At 43.3% G+C, this 16,630-nt stretch overlaps 3 protein-coding genes across 7 annotated transcripts; 2 read left to right on the top strand and 1 right to left on the bottom strand.

The window, feature by feature from the left end:
- Positions 1–5: 5 nt before the first annotated feature.
- Positions 6–9,215, top strand: intu (inturned planar cell polarity protein). 4 transcript variants are annotated; one of them, XR_015090578.1, is made up of 19 exons: positions 6–413; positions 806–1,197; positions 1,284–1,369; positions 1,471–1,650; positions 1,728–1,846; positions 1,923–2,012; positions 2,248–2,325; positions 2,403–2,577; positions 4,046–4,099; positions 4,179–4,241; positions 4,401–4,580; positions 4,992–5,084; positions 5,146–5,403; positions 5,769–5,863; positions 5,941–6,130; positions 6,844–6,974; positions 7,059–7,231; positions 7,311–7,364; positions 8,963–9,215. XR_015090578.1 is itself a non-coding variant. In XM_086060185.1 (18 exons), the coding sequence occupies exons 1-18, from the start codon at positions 391–393 to the stop codon at positions 7,168–7,170; spliced, it is 2,232 nt and encodes a 743-aa protein (XP_085916311.1). In that variant the 5' UTR covers positions 6–390; the 3' UTR covers positions 7,171–7,531. The 4 variants fall into 4 exon arrangements, 2 of the variants coding, with proteins under 2 accessions (XP_085916311.1, XP_085916310.1); XR_015090577.1 differs by having other exon boundaries at positions 7,059–7,364; XM_086060185.1 differs by lacking the exon at positions 8,963–9,215 and having other exon boundaries at positions 806–917; positions 1,005–1,197; positions 7,059–7,531.
- Positions 7,991–10,936, bottom strand: ino80b (INO80 complex subunit B). Of its 2 annotated transcripts, none has more exons than XM_086060187.1 (5): positions 10,672–10,936; positions 10,373–10,547; positions 10,110–10,303; positions 9,449–9,621; positions 7,991–9,387 (listed from the first exon to the last, which is right to left on the bottom strand). In XM_086060187.1, exons 1-5 carry the CDS (start codon positions 10,709–10,711, stop codon positions 8,899–8,901), a joined length of 1,071 nt encoding a protein of 356 aa, XP_085916313.1. In that variant the 5' UTR covers positions 10,712–10,936; the 3' UTR covers positions 7,991–8,898. The 2 variants fall into 2 exon arrangements, with proteins under 2 accessions (XP_085916313.1, XP_085916314.1); XM_086060188.1 differs by having other exon boundaries at positions 9,449–9,558.
- Positions 9,374–15,577, top strand: aadat (aminoadipate aminotransferase). Its single transcript, XM_086060186.1, has 13 exons — positions 9,374–9,638; positions 10,114–11,400; positions 11,869–12,037; positions 12,340–12,472; positions 12,535–12,609; positions 12,672–12,866; positions 13,064–13,212; positions 13,289–13,385; positions 14,733–14,794; positions 14,865–14,929; positions 15,017–15,123; positions 15,194–15,295; positions 15,367–15,577. Exons 2-13 carry the CDS (start codon positions 11,331–11,333, stop codon positions 15,406–15,408), a joined length of 1,266 nt encoding a protein of 421 aa, XP_085916312.1. The 5' UTR covers positions 9,374–9,638; positions 10,114–11,330; the 3' UTR covers positions 15,409–15,577.
- Positions 15,578–16,630: the final 1,053 nt, after the last annotated feature.

The raw sequence follows: 16,630 nt of genomic DNA, 5'->3' as shown, positions 1-16,630 counted from the left end.
GCAAAACCGGTGCACAGAAAGCGTGACAAAATAACTTTTGTGTTTATAAACGCCAAATAGGAAGTTCAGACCAACTCTAGGGATTACCTCAGAGACCAGACACTTCAGATATAGCCTTTTAGATGACAACAATGGGGCCATTTCGGGCCATTTTGTATTGATTTTTGCGGTCATAATAATAACGCAGTTTTGCCTCGACGATGACGTCATAAAAGGCGACAGTGTGTTCATCGCGAGAGACCGGAGCATTTAAAAGTTCCAGAGTTGTCTCAAAGGAGATACTTTCGAAGCCCGTGTACCTCAGACTCCACATTTAGAGGAAGTCTTTCCGACATGGCGTGAGCCCGTGGCCTTTTGTTTTGCTGACTGTTCGGACGCCGCGAGGACAACATGCCGGCGACTCCACTAAGCGGGTAAGAAGCAAACACACTGTTACAGTATCAATATGCAAATCAAAACGGGGATTCTGGCAAGAAAAATAAATGTTAAAAAAGAAGAAGAAGCAAAATAAAGTATAAAATAAAGTGGATTACAATGTGCACATAATGGAGCAGAGCATGTAAAACATTTTTATGTCATTAATGAATCTGGAGAAATATGGTATTTACCCAGTAACAAAATGCTATCATTATTGTCTGTAGGTGAAAATTCCAAATCATCCAAATAAAGAAAACAATATGGCACAAGTCAAAATGTGGAACCAACATTTTTTTTTATCGCCATCCATTTTTGTGTCTGTCCAGAAGCAGAAGTTGTGCTGATGTTGTTTATCGATGTTGCAACATGTAAACTCATGTCATTCCAGTGAGTCGGAACCCGAATGGCTTCACAATGTCGATAAAAATGGCCAGCTATTCTATTTGGAGCTGAGCGAGGGAGAAGAGGAGGCGGTAGCCGCCCGAAGCACGCTGGATCAGGTTTCAAGGACAAAACGCCGTGAGTCCCGGAATCAAGGCAGCGCGAGGGAGGACTCAATGTCATCGCCGTCCATCTCAAAAACGCAGCTCAAGACCGTGTGCGTCTATGTCAACCCAAAACGTCTCGGCGGCTCGGGTGCGCTCCCTCTGCTGGAGGCTTTGCTGGGGGTGGTACATCGACCACGTCGGTCAAAGGGGAAGACTGACGGTGGGGGAAGACTGACGGTGGATGGGCTGACCCCCGGCGGCCCGGCCAGCAAGTGTGGCCACATCCTCATTGGTGAGGTGAAATTATGCACCGTTGCCATGGAAACAATCAGGGCCCGAACGTTTCCTCAGACCTGTTGACTTTGTTATGCCCCTTAGGTGACGTTCTTGTTGACGTGGACGACGTGGACGTGAACACTGAGAACATCGAGCAAGTTCTGGCGTGCATTGTGGGACTAACTCAGGTGTGATGCTCAGTTCATCAACAATTTTAGTAGACGTCGCCATCACTTTGGACTGAAAATTGTTCATATTGTATGTTGAACAGTAGCTCCTCCTCCTTCAGGTGAGGCTGACCGTGACGACAAGCACGAGTGCCGCCGTGCCAGGTCGCGCGGGCAAAGCCTACGTGCCCATCATACCACTTGGGGAGGACGCGTCTGAACCAAAGATTTCCGTCAGCCACATCCCGCACGCGATCATGTACCTGTCACTAAAAATGGACGCAGAGTCGCCACAGGACGAGGTCCATGTCGGGATCCGTCCGGGGCCATATCGCGTGACAGCGTGTTTGTAAAAAGACAAACGCTCTGGTGTGCGCAGGAGGAGATCTTGTACCAGTACCCGACGTCAGGGGCGGCCACCCGGCTCAGGGCAGCCAGAGGAATCTTCTTGACGCTGTGCGACATGCTGGACAGTGTCACAGGAGGTCACGTCGTCAGGTACTGAATGCCGTAGCACCTTTTTGACACTTCACTCGACGCGCTCTTTTCCTGCATGTTTGACTTTTGACTTTAGTTCTACGCTGATGCTGGACGAGCATCTGGTGCACGTCGGCTACTGGAAAGAAGACGACGCTCTGCTGGTGCTTGGACTTCCTGCTGAGAGGTACACGGCCGCTGTGGGAGAGCTGAACTATTGATCAAATTCATTGCGGTCGGATGGTGGATTCATGTATTTTATTTGCTAAATAGATACATGGAAGGAGGACCTTAAGAAAAATAATCGCATAGTAAATCGCAATATTGAGGGGTGGAAAATGAATCGCAATTCCTTTTAGATTTCAATTTCAGTCGGTGGTCTGGGGACGAGTGTCTCTGAAGATTGTCAAATTTCCTTCCAGGGTTCCTTTGCTGTGCCTGCAGTCGGTGGTGGGCGACGCCGTGCGGACGTTGCGAGTCATGTACGGATCCTTGGACAGGTGGGTCGGTTGGGCATGCAAAGCGACAAGCGGTTGACACGTGTTCGGCCGTGCATTTCATCCGTGTGCCCCCGCAGGGCCTTCGGCAGGACAGAGCACTCGCCGCAGCTGGACCGGTTCTTCGGCTTGTTGTTTCTACGGCTCATCCGGCCGTCGGATTCCCCCTGGGCGCCGCCCCCCGACATCTCCGAGAGCATCTTCCTGGCCGGGCTGCCGGCTGTGCAGTGGCTCACGCTGCCTATACAAGTCAAAGTCTGTGATAAAATCCCCTTTGCCCTTTGAAACGTACTGGTCCTTGTATTTGTTGTATTTTTTTTGCAAACTCGTAAACTTAACATCTCATTCAATACATTTGCTTTATTTTCATGACTGTACATTATAGATTCTCACTGAAGGCATCAAAACTATGACAACTAACGAACACATTTGGTGTTATGTACTTAACAAAAAAAGGTGAAAAAATAAATAGCCACCCTTTTCTCTCATGACTTTTTCTATAATATAAAACATGTTTTAAGTTATTTGACCTTTTTTTTTTGTTAAGGTCATAACGCCACATCAGTTCATACATATCCGGTAGTTTTGATGCCTTCAGTGAGAATCTACAAAGTTAACCAGTCATGAGAATGAAAGCAAATGCATTGAATAAAAAAGTGTGTCCAAACTTTCGGCCTGTACTGTACATCAATAATCCCGCCCACAGCTGTACAGTGTAAAAGGAACCTTGTATTCTGTAGGCGTAAAAAGCAGGATTCAAGAGGATTTCACATTCAATAATCTTCAGCAAAAACTAAATACCTCCTGTTTTCAATGTTCTTGAGCCATCTAATGGGCAACAATGGAATTGCACCCAAAATAAACAGGCAGAACAAAATATAGAAACCACAAAACAGACTCAGCGAAATAGCCGGACTGTGAAACCGTAATGGAGGGGGTTTACTGTAAAACAAAGAAGAGAATGTAACGAAACCAACTGATTTTCAAATGTGTAATTAGTAAGGGTGGGAATCTTTGAATGTCTCACGATTCGATTCCGATTTTTGGGCCTGTGAATCGATTTTCGATTAAGAAAGATTTTTTTTATTCGAAATGATTTGATTGACAATGAATTTTGCTTCAATCTATTGATGTGCAAGGAATTGTAATGATCTACTCCAGTCTGACTCGCTAATGCTAATTAGCGCGCTACTCGCGGCACTTTTATCAATTAAAAGAACGGCTCCACACTCCAAAAAAACTAATTTTATTGGAAGAACTTGATCGTGACTTTTTCCTTCTACTCTCTAATGTGGCTACAACTTAACAGTGTATTAGACCACGTGGAACCACACTGCCCCTCAGTGGCCAAATCAGGTACAACATGAACAGCGATCCAAATAAAGGCACACACAGGCAAAAGCAAGACGGTATAAAGTAATTTAAATAAAATCAATTTTAGGACATTTAAAATGGATTCTGAATCGTACGAAATGAGAATCGCGATTCTTATGAGAATCGATTTTTTGGGCACACCCTTAGTAATTAGTAATGACCCTACATGCTGTGTTTGTGTTGAATATTGGCCACAATTTTTCCAGTGAAAGGGATAAACATCTGCACTTTTCACACTCACACGTTTCCCTTGTGAAAGGGTTCATCAGCACCCACATTTAAATTTGATTCGTCTTAATTTTGACATTGTGTTCAAATCGATAATTTGGAAGGTGTGTTGTCTTCACAGACGGACGTGGACTTTCTTCTCACTGACTTTGAGGCCTCTGATTTTGGAGAACTGGTGAGTCGGGGCCCGGTTTGCATTTTCTGGATGTCACGCGTGGCTCTCCACTTGACTTCATCCTTTTTTCACCTGTCAGTCCGAGGACTTCTTTGGCCTGAGGCGTCTCTACGGAATCCTGGGCTCTTGTCTCTTCTACGAGGTGAGTAGAAGCGTCCTTCATGAAGCTCTTTCTTTCAAAATGGCATTTACAGGGCCCTGTATTCTCAAATAAAAAAAAACAGCCCGAGACTAATCTCCCATAAGGGGAGCACAATATGGATCCGTGAAAAGCGTGAATGTTGGGGCTTGTCGCCAACAGTCCTACCTGATCGCCAACCATCTTCCCAAAGAGGACCTGCTGGACGTGTGTCTGTACATGCAGCACAACGATCTGCTGCCCGTGGCGTCCCGCCAACGGGTGAGCCGGCTGCTCATCTGGCGGGAGGTCTTTCTCCAGCGACCCCTTTCAGGACGCCACTTCCTCCTCATCGTGGGCCTGGTAAGTACAAAAATGTTTGCTCTCAATGGGCATCATTCACGTATGATAGAAGTAGAGCAGACACACAAAATCGGTCACATTTATGCCAATTTTCATGCACTAACATGCGTATGTTAACGAATCAGAATCAAGGAGGTTATATTTAGCAGTTAGCCAACGAGTTAACTTTGTTATTGGGGGTGTGCCAAAAAATCGATTCTCATTTAGTACGATTCAGGATCGATTTTAAATTATTTTCTACTGTCTTCCCTTTGTTTGTGTGTGCCTTTATTGGGAGCGCTGTTCGTGTTGTACCCGATTTGGCCACTTAGGGGCAGTGTGTTTCCACGCGGTCTGATACGCTGTTAAATTGTAGCCACATTAGAGAGTACAAGGAAAAAGTCACGATCAAGTGTATGTGTCTCTTGTCAGAGGTGCTGGATGCAGTGTGTGCTGCTGGAGGCCGGAAGCCACACGGCACATCGTGACGCATCGCCGGGACCCGACTGCGTTTATGTGGATCAGGTACGGCGCTTGTGTTGCTCGGTGGATTTGCAGCAGAAGTCTAACCAAGCCACGCCCTCAGGTGACGGCCACGCTGCTACGATTGGAGAACCTGGAGGAGGTCATGGAAAAACGTGTGAGCGCCCCCGCCGCTCCAGGACTGTTGTGTGCCGACAGGTGCCTTCCGACCGGCGTGGTCCGGGGCCGTCCAGGCGGCCTGTTTGGGGAGAAAGGTCGAGACTTGGGGGGCGAGGGGCACACGGACGCCGGCTCAGGTTCTCCAGCCAAAATCCTGAGTGGGCGTCAGGACACGTCAGATGCGAGTGGAGGCCTCCTCAAGGTAACGACGGCGTCAAAGTGTTGTGAGTAGGTCACCACCAATTAGCTATTTTCAAACCAGCAAAAATGGACAGATTTCATTTATTTCTTTTTTGCCAATTGTTCTTTTTGTGCCGTTCATGCTTGGTTTCAGTCATGAAATGAGTCAGCACCTTCACGTGAGGTTCATGAATAGTGTGAGCATAAAGTTACTCGAACCTCATCACACAATCGGTATAGCCATCAAACTCAACTTTTGCCATTTCCACACAATGATAACTGTTAGGGCAAATTCTAACAGCAATGTAGACTTTTCAAAATGTGACTCTCAAGGACAGAGGGAGTTGAAAAATGTTGGCTTTGGCTCGTTGCACTCGTTTCCATCAGGCCCAGTGGATGAAGCACTCGAACCCGTTCGACCTTGGCGCGCTGATGAAGACTCTGAGTAGGAGGGACACGGACGAGAAGTCCAACGCCACCAAGTATGTGTGTCCTCGCTTTTTCATGCAAATGTTCACAACCTGAGTTGAAGCGTCGGGTCTGACTGCGTGTGCGACAGACTGAGCGCCGCTGCTGAGAACTTCTTGTTCCACTACGTGCTAATGGAAACCGTCCAGGGGATCTTTATTGCGCCCACGCCAACGGAGGAGGCTCAGCACAGCAGATCCATTCACCCATTGCTCATTGGCAACTTTTACCGCTGCTGCCTGTCCATTCGGGCGCTGTTCAAAGAGAACATGCCGGTGCAAGTAAGCGTAAAGAACTCAGAGGCAAAGCGTGTTTTTGGCATGCGCAGTTAAACTTGACTGTAAAATGGGCCAATAAAACAAGAGATAATTCATCCTTGAATATTTAAATCCCAAATTGTTCAATCAGACCATAAACAAATTTTCTCACTGTAGTGGTAGCTAATAGGCATTAGCTTAGATGTTTTGTAATTATGAACGTATTTTTATTTTGTTGTCGTTCAGTCAACAAGCCAATTGTTTGGACTATTGGTGTGTCAATCACAGTTGTCATAGCAACTCATCTAACTTCAGCTAATCGTGAGCAGGCATGTTTTCATCATACTGGAACTAGAACTACTGGTACTTCCTGCTTCCGTGTCTAAGAATCATGGGAAATGTGGTCCTATGTTACAAAGCGGGACCGGCGCGAGGTAAACGGCACAGCCAGCTTCCAATTGCAAAAAAAAGGGATAATGGATGGAAAATGGTGACTGTGTTGACTTGTTTAGTGCTGTTGAACATTTAGCATTATTTTGACCTACAATGAAATTTGAAATAAAAAGTTCCCGGTGAAGATTGATTGTATATTTGATTTTAAGTGAAATTTCAGTGTCCCTGTTTTTAATTTTTGTAAATCTGGTCACCCTAATGTAAACCCTCAAAATTGCTTCAGCACATCCAAAGAGAGCGTACGAGAGAGAATTAAAGGTCGTTGTATCTCATCCCCCTTTCAGGACAAGCGGGCAGCGGAGAGGCCTCGGGGTCTGGGCGCAGTCAAAGAGCACGGAGTTGCGTTCCAGTGTGTAGCTGAAAACTGGACAGAGCAGAAGAAGCCTGCTCCCACCCTGACGTACTGGGTCATTGGGTACGTCCGCCCCAGGGCTGGAAGACTTGCATGTCCACGGTGTTGCTCACGTTTTGGACCTCATACCGCTTTTTCTTCTTGCAGGCGGTTGTTGCTGGAGCCGGTCCCTCAAGAGTTCTACGTGTGTTTTCACGACTCTGTATCGGATCTTCCTGTAGAGATGGCCTTCAGGCTCTCCTTCGCTTTGGCCACTTGATGGAACAACTAACCCCCAAAGTCCATTTTCGGCCCAAAGACTTTTGTTGCCAAAACAGGAGGCAAGCAAAACCATTGAAAAAACTTTGAAAATGAAACATTTTCATCTTTAAATAAACAATAGTTAATTATCGTTATTAGGGATGGGCGAGTACCGATACCAGGTATCGGGCCAATACCAGGCCAGATTTCAAGGTAAAGGACGGTACTCGCAACTCGAAATGGTTATTTTGTATTAATTAGCCACAGGGGGCTCCAGTAAGCGAGCACATGAGTCTTCAGTTGTACTCAACAATTTAATTAGCGCTGAAGTGCAGAAGTATGTTTGTGTGTGTGTGTGTGTATGTATGTATGTATGTATGTATGTATGTATGTATGTATGTATGTATGTATGTATGTATGTATGTATGTATGTATGTATGTATGTATGTATGTATGTATGTATGTATATATATATATATATATATATATATATATATATATATATATATATATATATATATATATATATATATATATATATATATATATATATATATATATATATATATATATATATATATATATATATATATATATATATATATATATATATATATATATATATATATATATATATATATATATATATATATATATATATATATATATATATATATATATATATATATATATATATATATATATATATAGTATATCGTCATTGACTACTGCACTGCTATGAGATGAATGACGAAGGGAAAACAGGAAACAGAAAAATATCACACAATAAACAGCTTGAAGAATTCCTAACATGGTAGATATGACTCATTTACTTGAAGCACTATTGTATTGAATTTAATTATTTGTACTTCACTGAATTCCTTAAAAAGAAGTTGTACAACCACATATTTTGATTGGGATTTTTTTCTGGCCACTGGATTATTTCATTTGATTTTTTTTTTTATGTGTTCTATGCAAAATTACTTTTACGAACAAATTGAAAAAAAATAATTGCCATTAATTCCATGCAATTTTAAGGAAGTTCACCATAATTGGGTAATTTTTTATTTATTTATTTGTATTCTTTTTTGGGGGAAATTTTATGTTACTAGGGGTGTTAGAAAAAATTGATTCGGCAATATATCGCGATATTACAGCACGCAAATCTCTAATCGATTCAAAATGCGGCCAAATCGATTTTTAAACATCAATTCTTTTATGGAAAATTTCAACAAAACGTCTTTCTTAGGGTTAGGTTTCACACATTAAGCATGGAAGAATGTTATATTAATGGAGCATTAAGCCTCAATATTTCATTTCAGTGCTGTTCAGACATGAAACAGACTGCAACCTGTGTGTTAAAATGCAGTGGCCCAGTTACAAGCCGAATTTTCAGATAAATAATTTTTTATACAAATCTTACAGCGTACATTTACAAGTTTACTGATTTGTATTTTCTAAATGTGAGTTAAAAAAAAATCGCAATAATCAAATGATAGATTTGCATCGGGGTTAATCGGTATCGAATCGAATCGTGACCTACGAATCGAATGGTAATTAACACCCCTATATGTTACCATAAGTACTAATGGTATCAGCACTTGGTATCGGTGAGTACGGAATATCTGAGTACTCGTATCAGTATCGGTCTAAAAAAGAAGTTGTATCAAAGATCCCTAATCCTTGTGTTAGTTTTACAGTAAACTCCAGCCAGCTTGAAGCACATTTTGCCCCGACAATCTTCTTGTCAAAGTGATGTTATACGATTGTCCATGTAAGTCCTCTCAAACAACTGCATGTTCCTCTTGTAGCACTGCAGGCTGCACAGAGGGACGCCCGTTTTGGAGCAGCTGTATTTTTTGCGATTTGAGCAGCCGCTCACGCCGCAGCTCACGGCGAGCGCAGGCGACGGAAGGTGCGGCGCGGCGCAGGGGGCGGGAACGCCGGCAGGGAAGGAGATGGTCACGCCTCGAGCCGAGTCGCTGTAGCGGATGCTGGGACACTGGCTGGGCTTGGACTTCTTCTCTCGCGTGCTTTTCATCTTAGCCTTGCTGGTCTTGGTGAGTCTCTCGATAGTCTGGTTCTTGTTATCCTCCGCCTTCTTGGCCGCCTGCAAGCGCCGCTTGCGAGCGCGCTCTTCCCGCTTCTGCATCATCTCGACAGTCATTTCCTTCTCCTTGTAGCCCATGGGTAACTCCAGGAGGGGCTGGATTTGCTGCTTATGGAGGAGCGCTTTCTGAAAGGCACAAAGTGTCTGTCAGCAAAAAATTGGAACACCCCCCCCCCCCCTTCCTCACCTGTCGGGCTGTGAGCAGAGACTCATCGACTTCCTTCTTCAGCTCGCCGTTGTCGTCAAGTTCGCCCTTCTCCAGAGCGTCCAGCCACCTCTCCTCCTCATCCACGGGCACTACAATCATAGAGTCCGAGTCCATGTCGGGCAGAGGAGACGTGGCCATGTTGCTGTCTTCATCTGAGACAGGCAAGACCGTAAGTAGAAAAAGGCGTGTGCACACTCAAGGAGGGACGCCCATTACCACAATTATTCACACTATTAGCACAACAGACCTTAATATTTTTGGTTTTGACTGACGCAAATTGAAAATAGTGACTGTATTTCTTGCTTGAAAACATTCATCTCAGTATTATGGTATGGCCACATGATGGATCTTTGGCAATGTGCTGAAAACGTGATACTGCGCATTTGTTCAAGTTAAAGTATATACGTTGTGAGTAGTTACATTTCGTATTGTAAAAGTAACTGTAGTCTGATTACTTGAATGGAAAAAGGAACGAGTTAGATTTGTCAAAATGCTGATTTAGGTGGTTGTCCTCTGACTCTGCTGGTGCGATAAGGTGCCACTTTCCATATGATTCGATTTGTTGACTAGTCGCAAAAATAATTGGTGATTAGTTGACTATCATAATAATCGCAGTGAAGTTAACTGTACTTGTTCTCACCCAGCCAGGCCCGGTACTGCTCCAGAGGCACAGAAGGCTCGTCGTCCTCCTCCTCATCGTCTTCTTCTTCGTCGTCGTTATCGTTATCGTCGTCATCATCGTCGTCGTCGTCATCGTCATCATCATCAACATCCACAATTGTCAGTGGCGACGGAGGACAAGCCACACCAGGGTGCACAGTGAAAGTAGGAACACTGGAGGCAATTGAAACAGCAACTAACACGAATGTTCAAGCGAGTATCACATGTGGCTGTCTGTCTCACCTCTTTGTCCCCAGCGTCTGTCCTCCCAGCTTGATTTTGAGTCGCAGCTGGGGGGGCGGGCGAGGGGCGATGACTGGCGAGGGGACCCCCGAGAGGCCGTGATGCTTCCTCTTGTGCCTTTTGTGTTTTTTGTGCTTATGCTTGTGCATGCCGTGTAGCCCCACGCTACCTTCGCCTGCATGTGAAAATGGATTGATAGATGGATTTGATCACATACGTCACTTTTTTTTTTTTAATCATTGCATGATTATAATGTGCTAAATATACACAGTATTCTCGTCAAGGGAGTAGATACTTACAAAGAAATCTGGACGGAACCACGTCTTTCCTTTTCCCCATTGAAATAACAACAGTTTAGTACATGGCAGCAAACGCACTGGGGAAAAAAGTACCGCGTCGACCCACAAGTGTTATTTTAGTGACCATAAAGGTTGGATTTAGCTGCAAAACACGCTCACTAATCGGCGGTACAACGTTAAGAGTGGGTGATGAAGGCAAACGTTACATGTTAGGACACGCTTAATGCTAACAACATGCAATTTACTTCGTCTACTTCCGGCTATTTCCATACGTCATGTTGACGCTCACTGCCTTCTATTGGCAGCGGGGTGTACAGCAACGCTTGGTTTTGTATAAATGAAGTATCAATGAAGACGTGTCTTGTTTTGTCGTGACTTTCTGAGCATGACTAGCGGCGCACGTCTGTTTAAATTTTTTAAAATTTTTATTTAGTTGACGTTTATGAAATATACGCGACGAACTGGAAGCCGGTCTGGGGAGTGCACTATTAAATGACGTCATAACCCTGCGTCAAGATTGACTTTGCCCATTCGTGTCAGTAAACTGAGCTTGTCAGTCATTGGGATTCATAAGCGATTTCAAAAAGGCTAGCCAAATTGCTAGGAATACGTGACTGGAGTGCCTGTGAGTGATTTGTAGAGGAAGTCCGCCTACAGGAATGATGAATTACGCTCGATTCCTCACGGCTGTCAGTGCAGCAAGGAAGCCGTCGCCCATCAGGATACTGAGTGAGTGTCCTGGAGGGGGGGCAAAACAACACACTTTTACTGGACGTGGAAAGTGTTCATAGTGCATTTTCCACATTCAAATGGTTATTTGACCTCAAACTGCTACACACAACACATCATACTGACAACATGAAACATAAGTAAATTAATTATAAGTATACGCAACAATTACTCACTGCTTTCCTAGTGCACATTTGGCTTTTGATATTCAGTACTAGGACTTTTATCCACAATCATCATTTATCATATTTTTTAGTGCATCAAGTAAATACTGTAAATTCTTCTGTAGGGAATTGCTTGAACAAAACCCATGGCCCAGAAAATGTCAAATGTTCAGTAACACATAACATGACAATAAATAGCTACTTATATACTAATAATGTTTTATTACAAGGCTTAAATAATGCAATGCGTTCCAGGTGCGCAATTTGTCCTGTTCTCACCTTCTGCTGTGCTCTGCATGTGAAGCCGAGCTGCAGCAGCGCTCGCCGCCATCGCTGATTTCACTGGCCGCAGGGGCACCCAACCCTGACACGTTCCCCTTCCAATCGGCCATCATCAAGCTCAAGAATGGCCCGCCGCTCTCCTTTGACGAGGTGGCCATGAAAAGGGCCCTCCAGTACTCCGGCTCCAATGGGTAAGACCTTGTGACAGCACAGACACTTCTGGCTTCAAATTCAGCCATATTGGCTTGATGTTTTTAACCCAAATTGTTGTGTGTTTTTTAATCCATATTTGGTTATGCTTAACAGCAGTTCTAGTGTAGACTGAAATTATTGAGGTGCCAAATAGGTAAAAAAATAACTAATCTAAAAAAAAATCTCTCACTCTCCCCAAACTCTGCCACCCAAAAACCTCTCTTACACCAAAAAACTTTTTGGATGAGTGTAGGTAAACGTTCTCTTTGACAGCTCATCCAAGCGTGTAACCTCAACGCAGAATCCCCGAGTTACTGACATGGATGAAGAACCTGCAGAAGAACCTCCACGACCCGCCAACGGCTGCCTACGGTCCTGAGAAGGGACAGATGGACATGTGCGTGACCACAGGGAGCCAGGAGGGACTCTGCAAGGTGAGGCTCCATTTTCCTGGCTTCCCGCCTGCCGCATTTTCATCTTCCGTGTGCTGCGGCAGGTGTTTGAAATGCTGGTCAGCCCGGGAGATGTCGTCCTGCTGGACTCGCCTACCTATCCCGGAACGCTGGCGGTGGTAAGACCCAGTCGACTGCTTGAAAAAAGTCTGGCAAGCTCAACCTCTGGCCTTTAACCTAGCTCCAGCCGCTGGGTTGCAATATGGTCAACGTCCGCAGCGATCAGCACGGCATGATACCGGCGGCCCTCAAGGAGGTCTTGTCCCGTTGGGAACCGTCAGACGGTGGCAGGCCCAAGGTTCTCTACACCATTCCCAATGGGGGGAACCCCACCGGGGCATCCATGACTGCGCAGAGGAAGAAGGATGTCTACCAGGTGCCGTTAAGCACACAATAAATCTTGTATGATTAAAAAGTCATTGTTTATCAAAGCATCCACCGCCGTAGGCTTCAGGAATTGAAATGCACACGTATCCATAATATTGTCCAACAATCTGATAATACAAATAGTCTTACCGAGTCATCGTGTGTGGCAGTAATGTGACTAGTGGACCATTCCGTCAATGTCCACAGCTGGCGAGCATGTACGACATGCTCATCATCGAGGACGACCCCTACTACTTCCTGCAGTTTGACAAGCCCTGGGCGCCGACCTTTCTCTCCATGGACGTGGACGGCCGCGTCATCAGAACCGACTCCTTTTCTAAAATCCTGTCTTCGGGGTAATCCTCATCCTAATCCCTTGCCGCCTTCGTCCGCCATCCCGCCGCTCACTTTTTGTCTCTTTTCCCACCTCAGGTTGAGGATCGGCTTCGTGACCGGGCCCAAGCCGCTGGTGGAGCGGCTGGTGCTGCACATCCAGGCCTCCACCATGCACACCAGTACATTCGCACAGGTCAGACCAATTTTTTTTCACTCACTCACTCACTCACTCGCATCTACAACGGAAAAAATTTCAACATTTCCAATTAACGTGAAATAAAAGTCACATGCTTTGTTACAAATTGTTATATTTATTTAAATAAGGTAAATTTTTTGACGCCATTAATCCCACTCCTTTCATGTGGCAAACATTTTCATGCACACCAGCATCATCTCTTCCTTGGGAGCAATTATTTGATTTGATTTCATTTTAGAAGTCGTGAACAAAAAAACTAAAAAAATGCGACCTCAATTCATAAAGTGTAAAAAAATATATAATAGTAATGTGCCTTATTTGATCAGATTTGATTAATCTTTATTTATTTAAAAAAATTACATTTGTGTATATTGTACTTCAGTTTTGTGTGTGTGGGTGTGTGTGTGTGTGTGTGCGTGAGAGTGCGCATCAAATTTGAATTTCAGATTTCAGTGCTTGACCAGGAGCGGTTACTATCACTGAAGCTTGAAATACGGAAGCCATTCGATTATTCATTTATTTCAAAATGTTGCATTTATTCAATTAGCAAAATTCTACTTTAAATAAAAACTGAAAGGAATAGTCTGAATTAAATCAGTAACAAGTGAAAACATTTTTTTTAAACATTAAAATAATAACAATAAAAAAACAAATAAAAATGGGGAGATATTGTTTTTAAAAAATCCCACAAGATTCTGTTTTTGTACGATAAATGCATGGCAGTATGTTGGCCGCTCTCCGCCATTTTGAATGAGTGTGTCAACAGTACGCAGTGTGTGTTCCTATTGGCTGAGCAGCGCAAAGTATCATGGTCTGTGTAGTCCTGTGTTGGACTGAAGCAGGTGAAAAGTGATGCTTTTTATCGTAACATGACCACAACGATATGGTGGTAATTTGAATATCGCTGTTATGGTGACATCCTTCATGAATTTTTCCCAGATTAGGGAGAGTATATACCGAGTGTTTCTTATATCTCTCGCTATCTTTTGCTAGCTGCTCAATAGGGTTTCTTATTGACTGCTAGCTTTAAGCTGGCCATAAACTTAAAACAATTTATTGCGTTCCATTTTACAATGTGTGTAGTTATTTTGGTTGTATGTTTATTTTTACAACCAACTTAAACTGTGATTGTAATGTTTTTATTATTGTGACAAGCCAACATCCAAATCACGATGAATGAATTGCCCAGGCCAACGACCCGTTTTAAAAGTTGTCAAGGTTCAAGAAGCCAGTGGGCAGACGTAAAATACATTCTGAACATGAATTCAATTATCAACAGTAAAAGTAAGCGTATGAAATGTTGTCACTGTCCTCAACGTCAATGGCGCCCTTCTTTCTGCACAGCTCCTGGTGTCGCAACTGTTGCACAGCTGGGGCCAAGATGGCTTTCTTCAGCACATAGACGGGTATGTTGTCTCTGCAGCATTTGGAGAAGACAAATACTTGAAGGCATCCGTTTTTTGCCTCTTGCCACAGGGTGATCGACTTCTACAGGAATCAGCGGGACGCCATGATTAGCTCCGCTCACAAGTGGCTCACAGGTACACTTTGCATGCTTCAAAAACCAACACCTAACCTAAACATCTGAATGATTCCGAACTGTTGTTTTTTTTGCACATCATGCTCAGGTTTGGCCAAATGGCAGACACCGTCGGCAGGGATGTTTCTGTGGATGGAGCTGATAGGCGTCCGTGACAGTCGGCAGCTAATCATGGAGAAGGCCTTGGAGAAGGAGGTTGGTAGAGCGCGGCACTGCAACGCAACTGCCCGAGCATGTGTTTACGTATATATCCCACTTTGAAAAGGTGCTGCTGGTCCCAGGAGGCGTGTTCATGATCGACAGCAGCGAGCCGTGTTCTTACGTCAGGGCGGCCTTTTCACTGTCTACGCCTGAACAGATTGACCAAGTATATAAATGCATGCTGGAACACACACACCTTATAGAAAACGCTGAATCTTTTAATTTCTCTCCCAACAGGCCTTCAAACGTCTTGCCAGTCTCATTACAGAGTCTTTGTGATTTGGCATCTACCATTTTGAAAAATAATGGACAGAAATTGCATTTTTTCCCCTCAATATTGCAATCGAGATTTTATATACCATTATTTTTTTAAGTGCTCGTGTGTATTTTTCAACAAACACAACCAATAAATTATTCTGTATTAAAATATCAGCATTATTATACATGATGAATTTCTCTTTTTTTTTTTATATATATAGATTAGGCAGTTAAGATAAAGGCAAATGAAGCATGAATAAATATAAAGATGCTTAATTAATTTAAACATCAATTACAGATGTAAACTTACCATGACAATAGAGCAAAATGTGTCAAATAAGTGGGGCGTAATGTGAACTTCACAAGACAGTCTATGTATAAAATATACATAGTCATATGATCTTCAAGTTGTAAAACAATGCAAACAAAATCAAGCTTTGAGAAAAAGGCAAATACTTTTTCACTGCACTGTAGCGATCTGTGTGTATTCTTTTGATATCTTGAAACACGTTATAATATTTGAGAGGGGCAGCCTATAGTTGCTATTAGGATTCGCTTTACAAGTGGCGCCCCATACGTATCATCTTGTTTAATTAAAAGTATTGTATACCACAGTCAGCCCATTTTATAAAAAAAAAAAGAGAAGAAAAACTGTTATAATTGTGACTTTTTGGTCCGTATCTCTTTCGGTCATATTTCTTAAATGAATGGAATATACAGCACGAGACACAAATAGGAAAAAAAACGGCTTGTGTATTTGTTTTGCTTTCCTGGAAATTGTCAACGTCAGCATTTCTCATACTGGCCATGAGATGACGACAGCGTGACATTCATCTCCAGCCTAAATTCCACAAGCGCCAAGTACAAACAAGGAGAAAATCGCTGGTACTACTCCATAAATGAAAAATATAATTTAAAAAAAATAGAACAAAGAAACAATTAATAGTATAATAATAATTTTTGAACGTAGAATATTCCATTCAATTTAACACTTTAGCTGTTCACAATGGGTACTCCTGCAAGCCTATGGCCAATAGTTTTCAGACTGGATTCGGGTTAGAATTTCCCGCGCCCTGTCTGCGGATGTGACGTGTGCGCGTGGTGTGTAAGTGAAGAACGGTATGTGCAGTTCGAAATGGAATATTCTACGTTCAGTAGCTTTAAATAAAGCTGCTGAACCACAACTCAAAAGCACTGATTTTCATTAGCTAATTCTCATTAAGGTTTTATTTATTACTGCTTT

The sequence above is a fragment of the Leptonotus elevatus genome, chromosome 17 (genome assembly GCF_054856555.1).
Source record: "Leptonotus elevatus isolate MCC_2025b chromosome 17, RoL_Lele_1.0, whole genome shotgun sequence".
Taxonomy (NCBI): domain Eukaryota; kingdom Metazoa; phylum Chordata; class Actinopteri; order Syngnathiformes; family Syngnathidae; genus Leptonotus; species Leptonotus elevatus.
This window is presented reverse-complemented; position numbering and strand designations above follow the sequence as displayed.

Coding starts and splice junctions, on each gene's coding strand:
- intu (XM_086060184.1), top strand. CDS start 391: ATGCCGGCGACTCCACTAAGCGG. Junction 1,198..1,283: donor GTGTGGCCACATCCTCATTG/GTGAGGTGAAAT, acceptor TATGCCCCTTAG/GTGACGTTCTTGTTGACGTG. Junction 4,242..4,400: donor GCTCTTGTCTCTTCTACGAG/GTGAGTAGAAGC, acceptor TGTCGCCAACAG/TCCTACCTGATCGCCAACCA.
- aadat (XM_086060186.1), top strand. CDS start 11,331: ATGATGAATTACGCTCGATTCCTCACGGCTGTCAGTGCAGCAAGGAAG. Junction 12,473..12,534: donor GCCAGGAGGGACTCTGCAAG/GTGAGGCTCCAT, acceptor GTGCTGCGGCAG/GTGTTTGAAATGCTGGTCAG. Junction 14,930..15,016: donor CGCTCACAAGTGGCTCACAG/GTACACTTTGCA, acceptor CATCATGCTCAG/GTTTGGCCAAATGGCAGACA.
- ino80b (XM_086060187.1), bottom strand. CDS start 10,711: ATGGGGAAAAGGAAAGACGTGGTTCCGTCCAGATTTCTTT. Junction 10,304..10,372: donor CAGACGCTGGGGACAAAGAG/GTGAGACAGACA, acceptor AATTGCCTCCAG/TGTTCCTACTTTCACTGTGC. Junction 9,388..9,448: donor CTCTGCTCACAGCCCGACAG/GTGAGGAAGGGG, acceptor TGTGCCTTTCAG/AAAGCGCTCCTCCATAAGCA.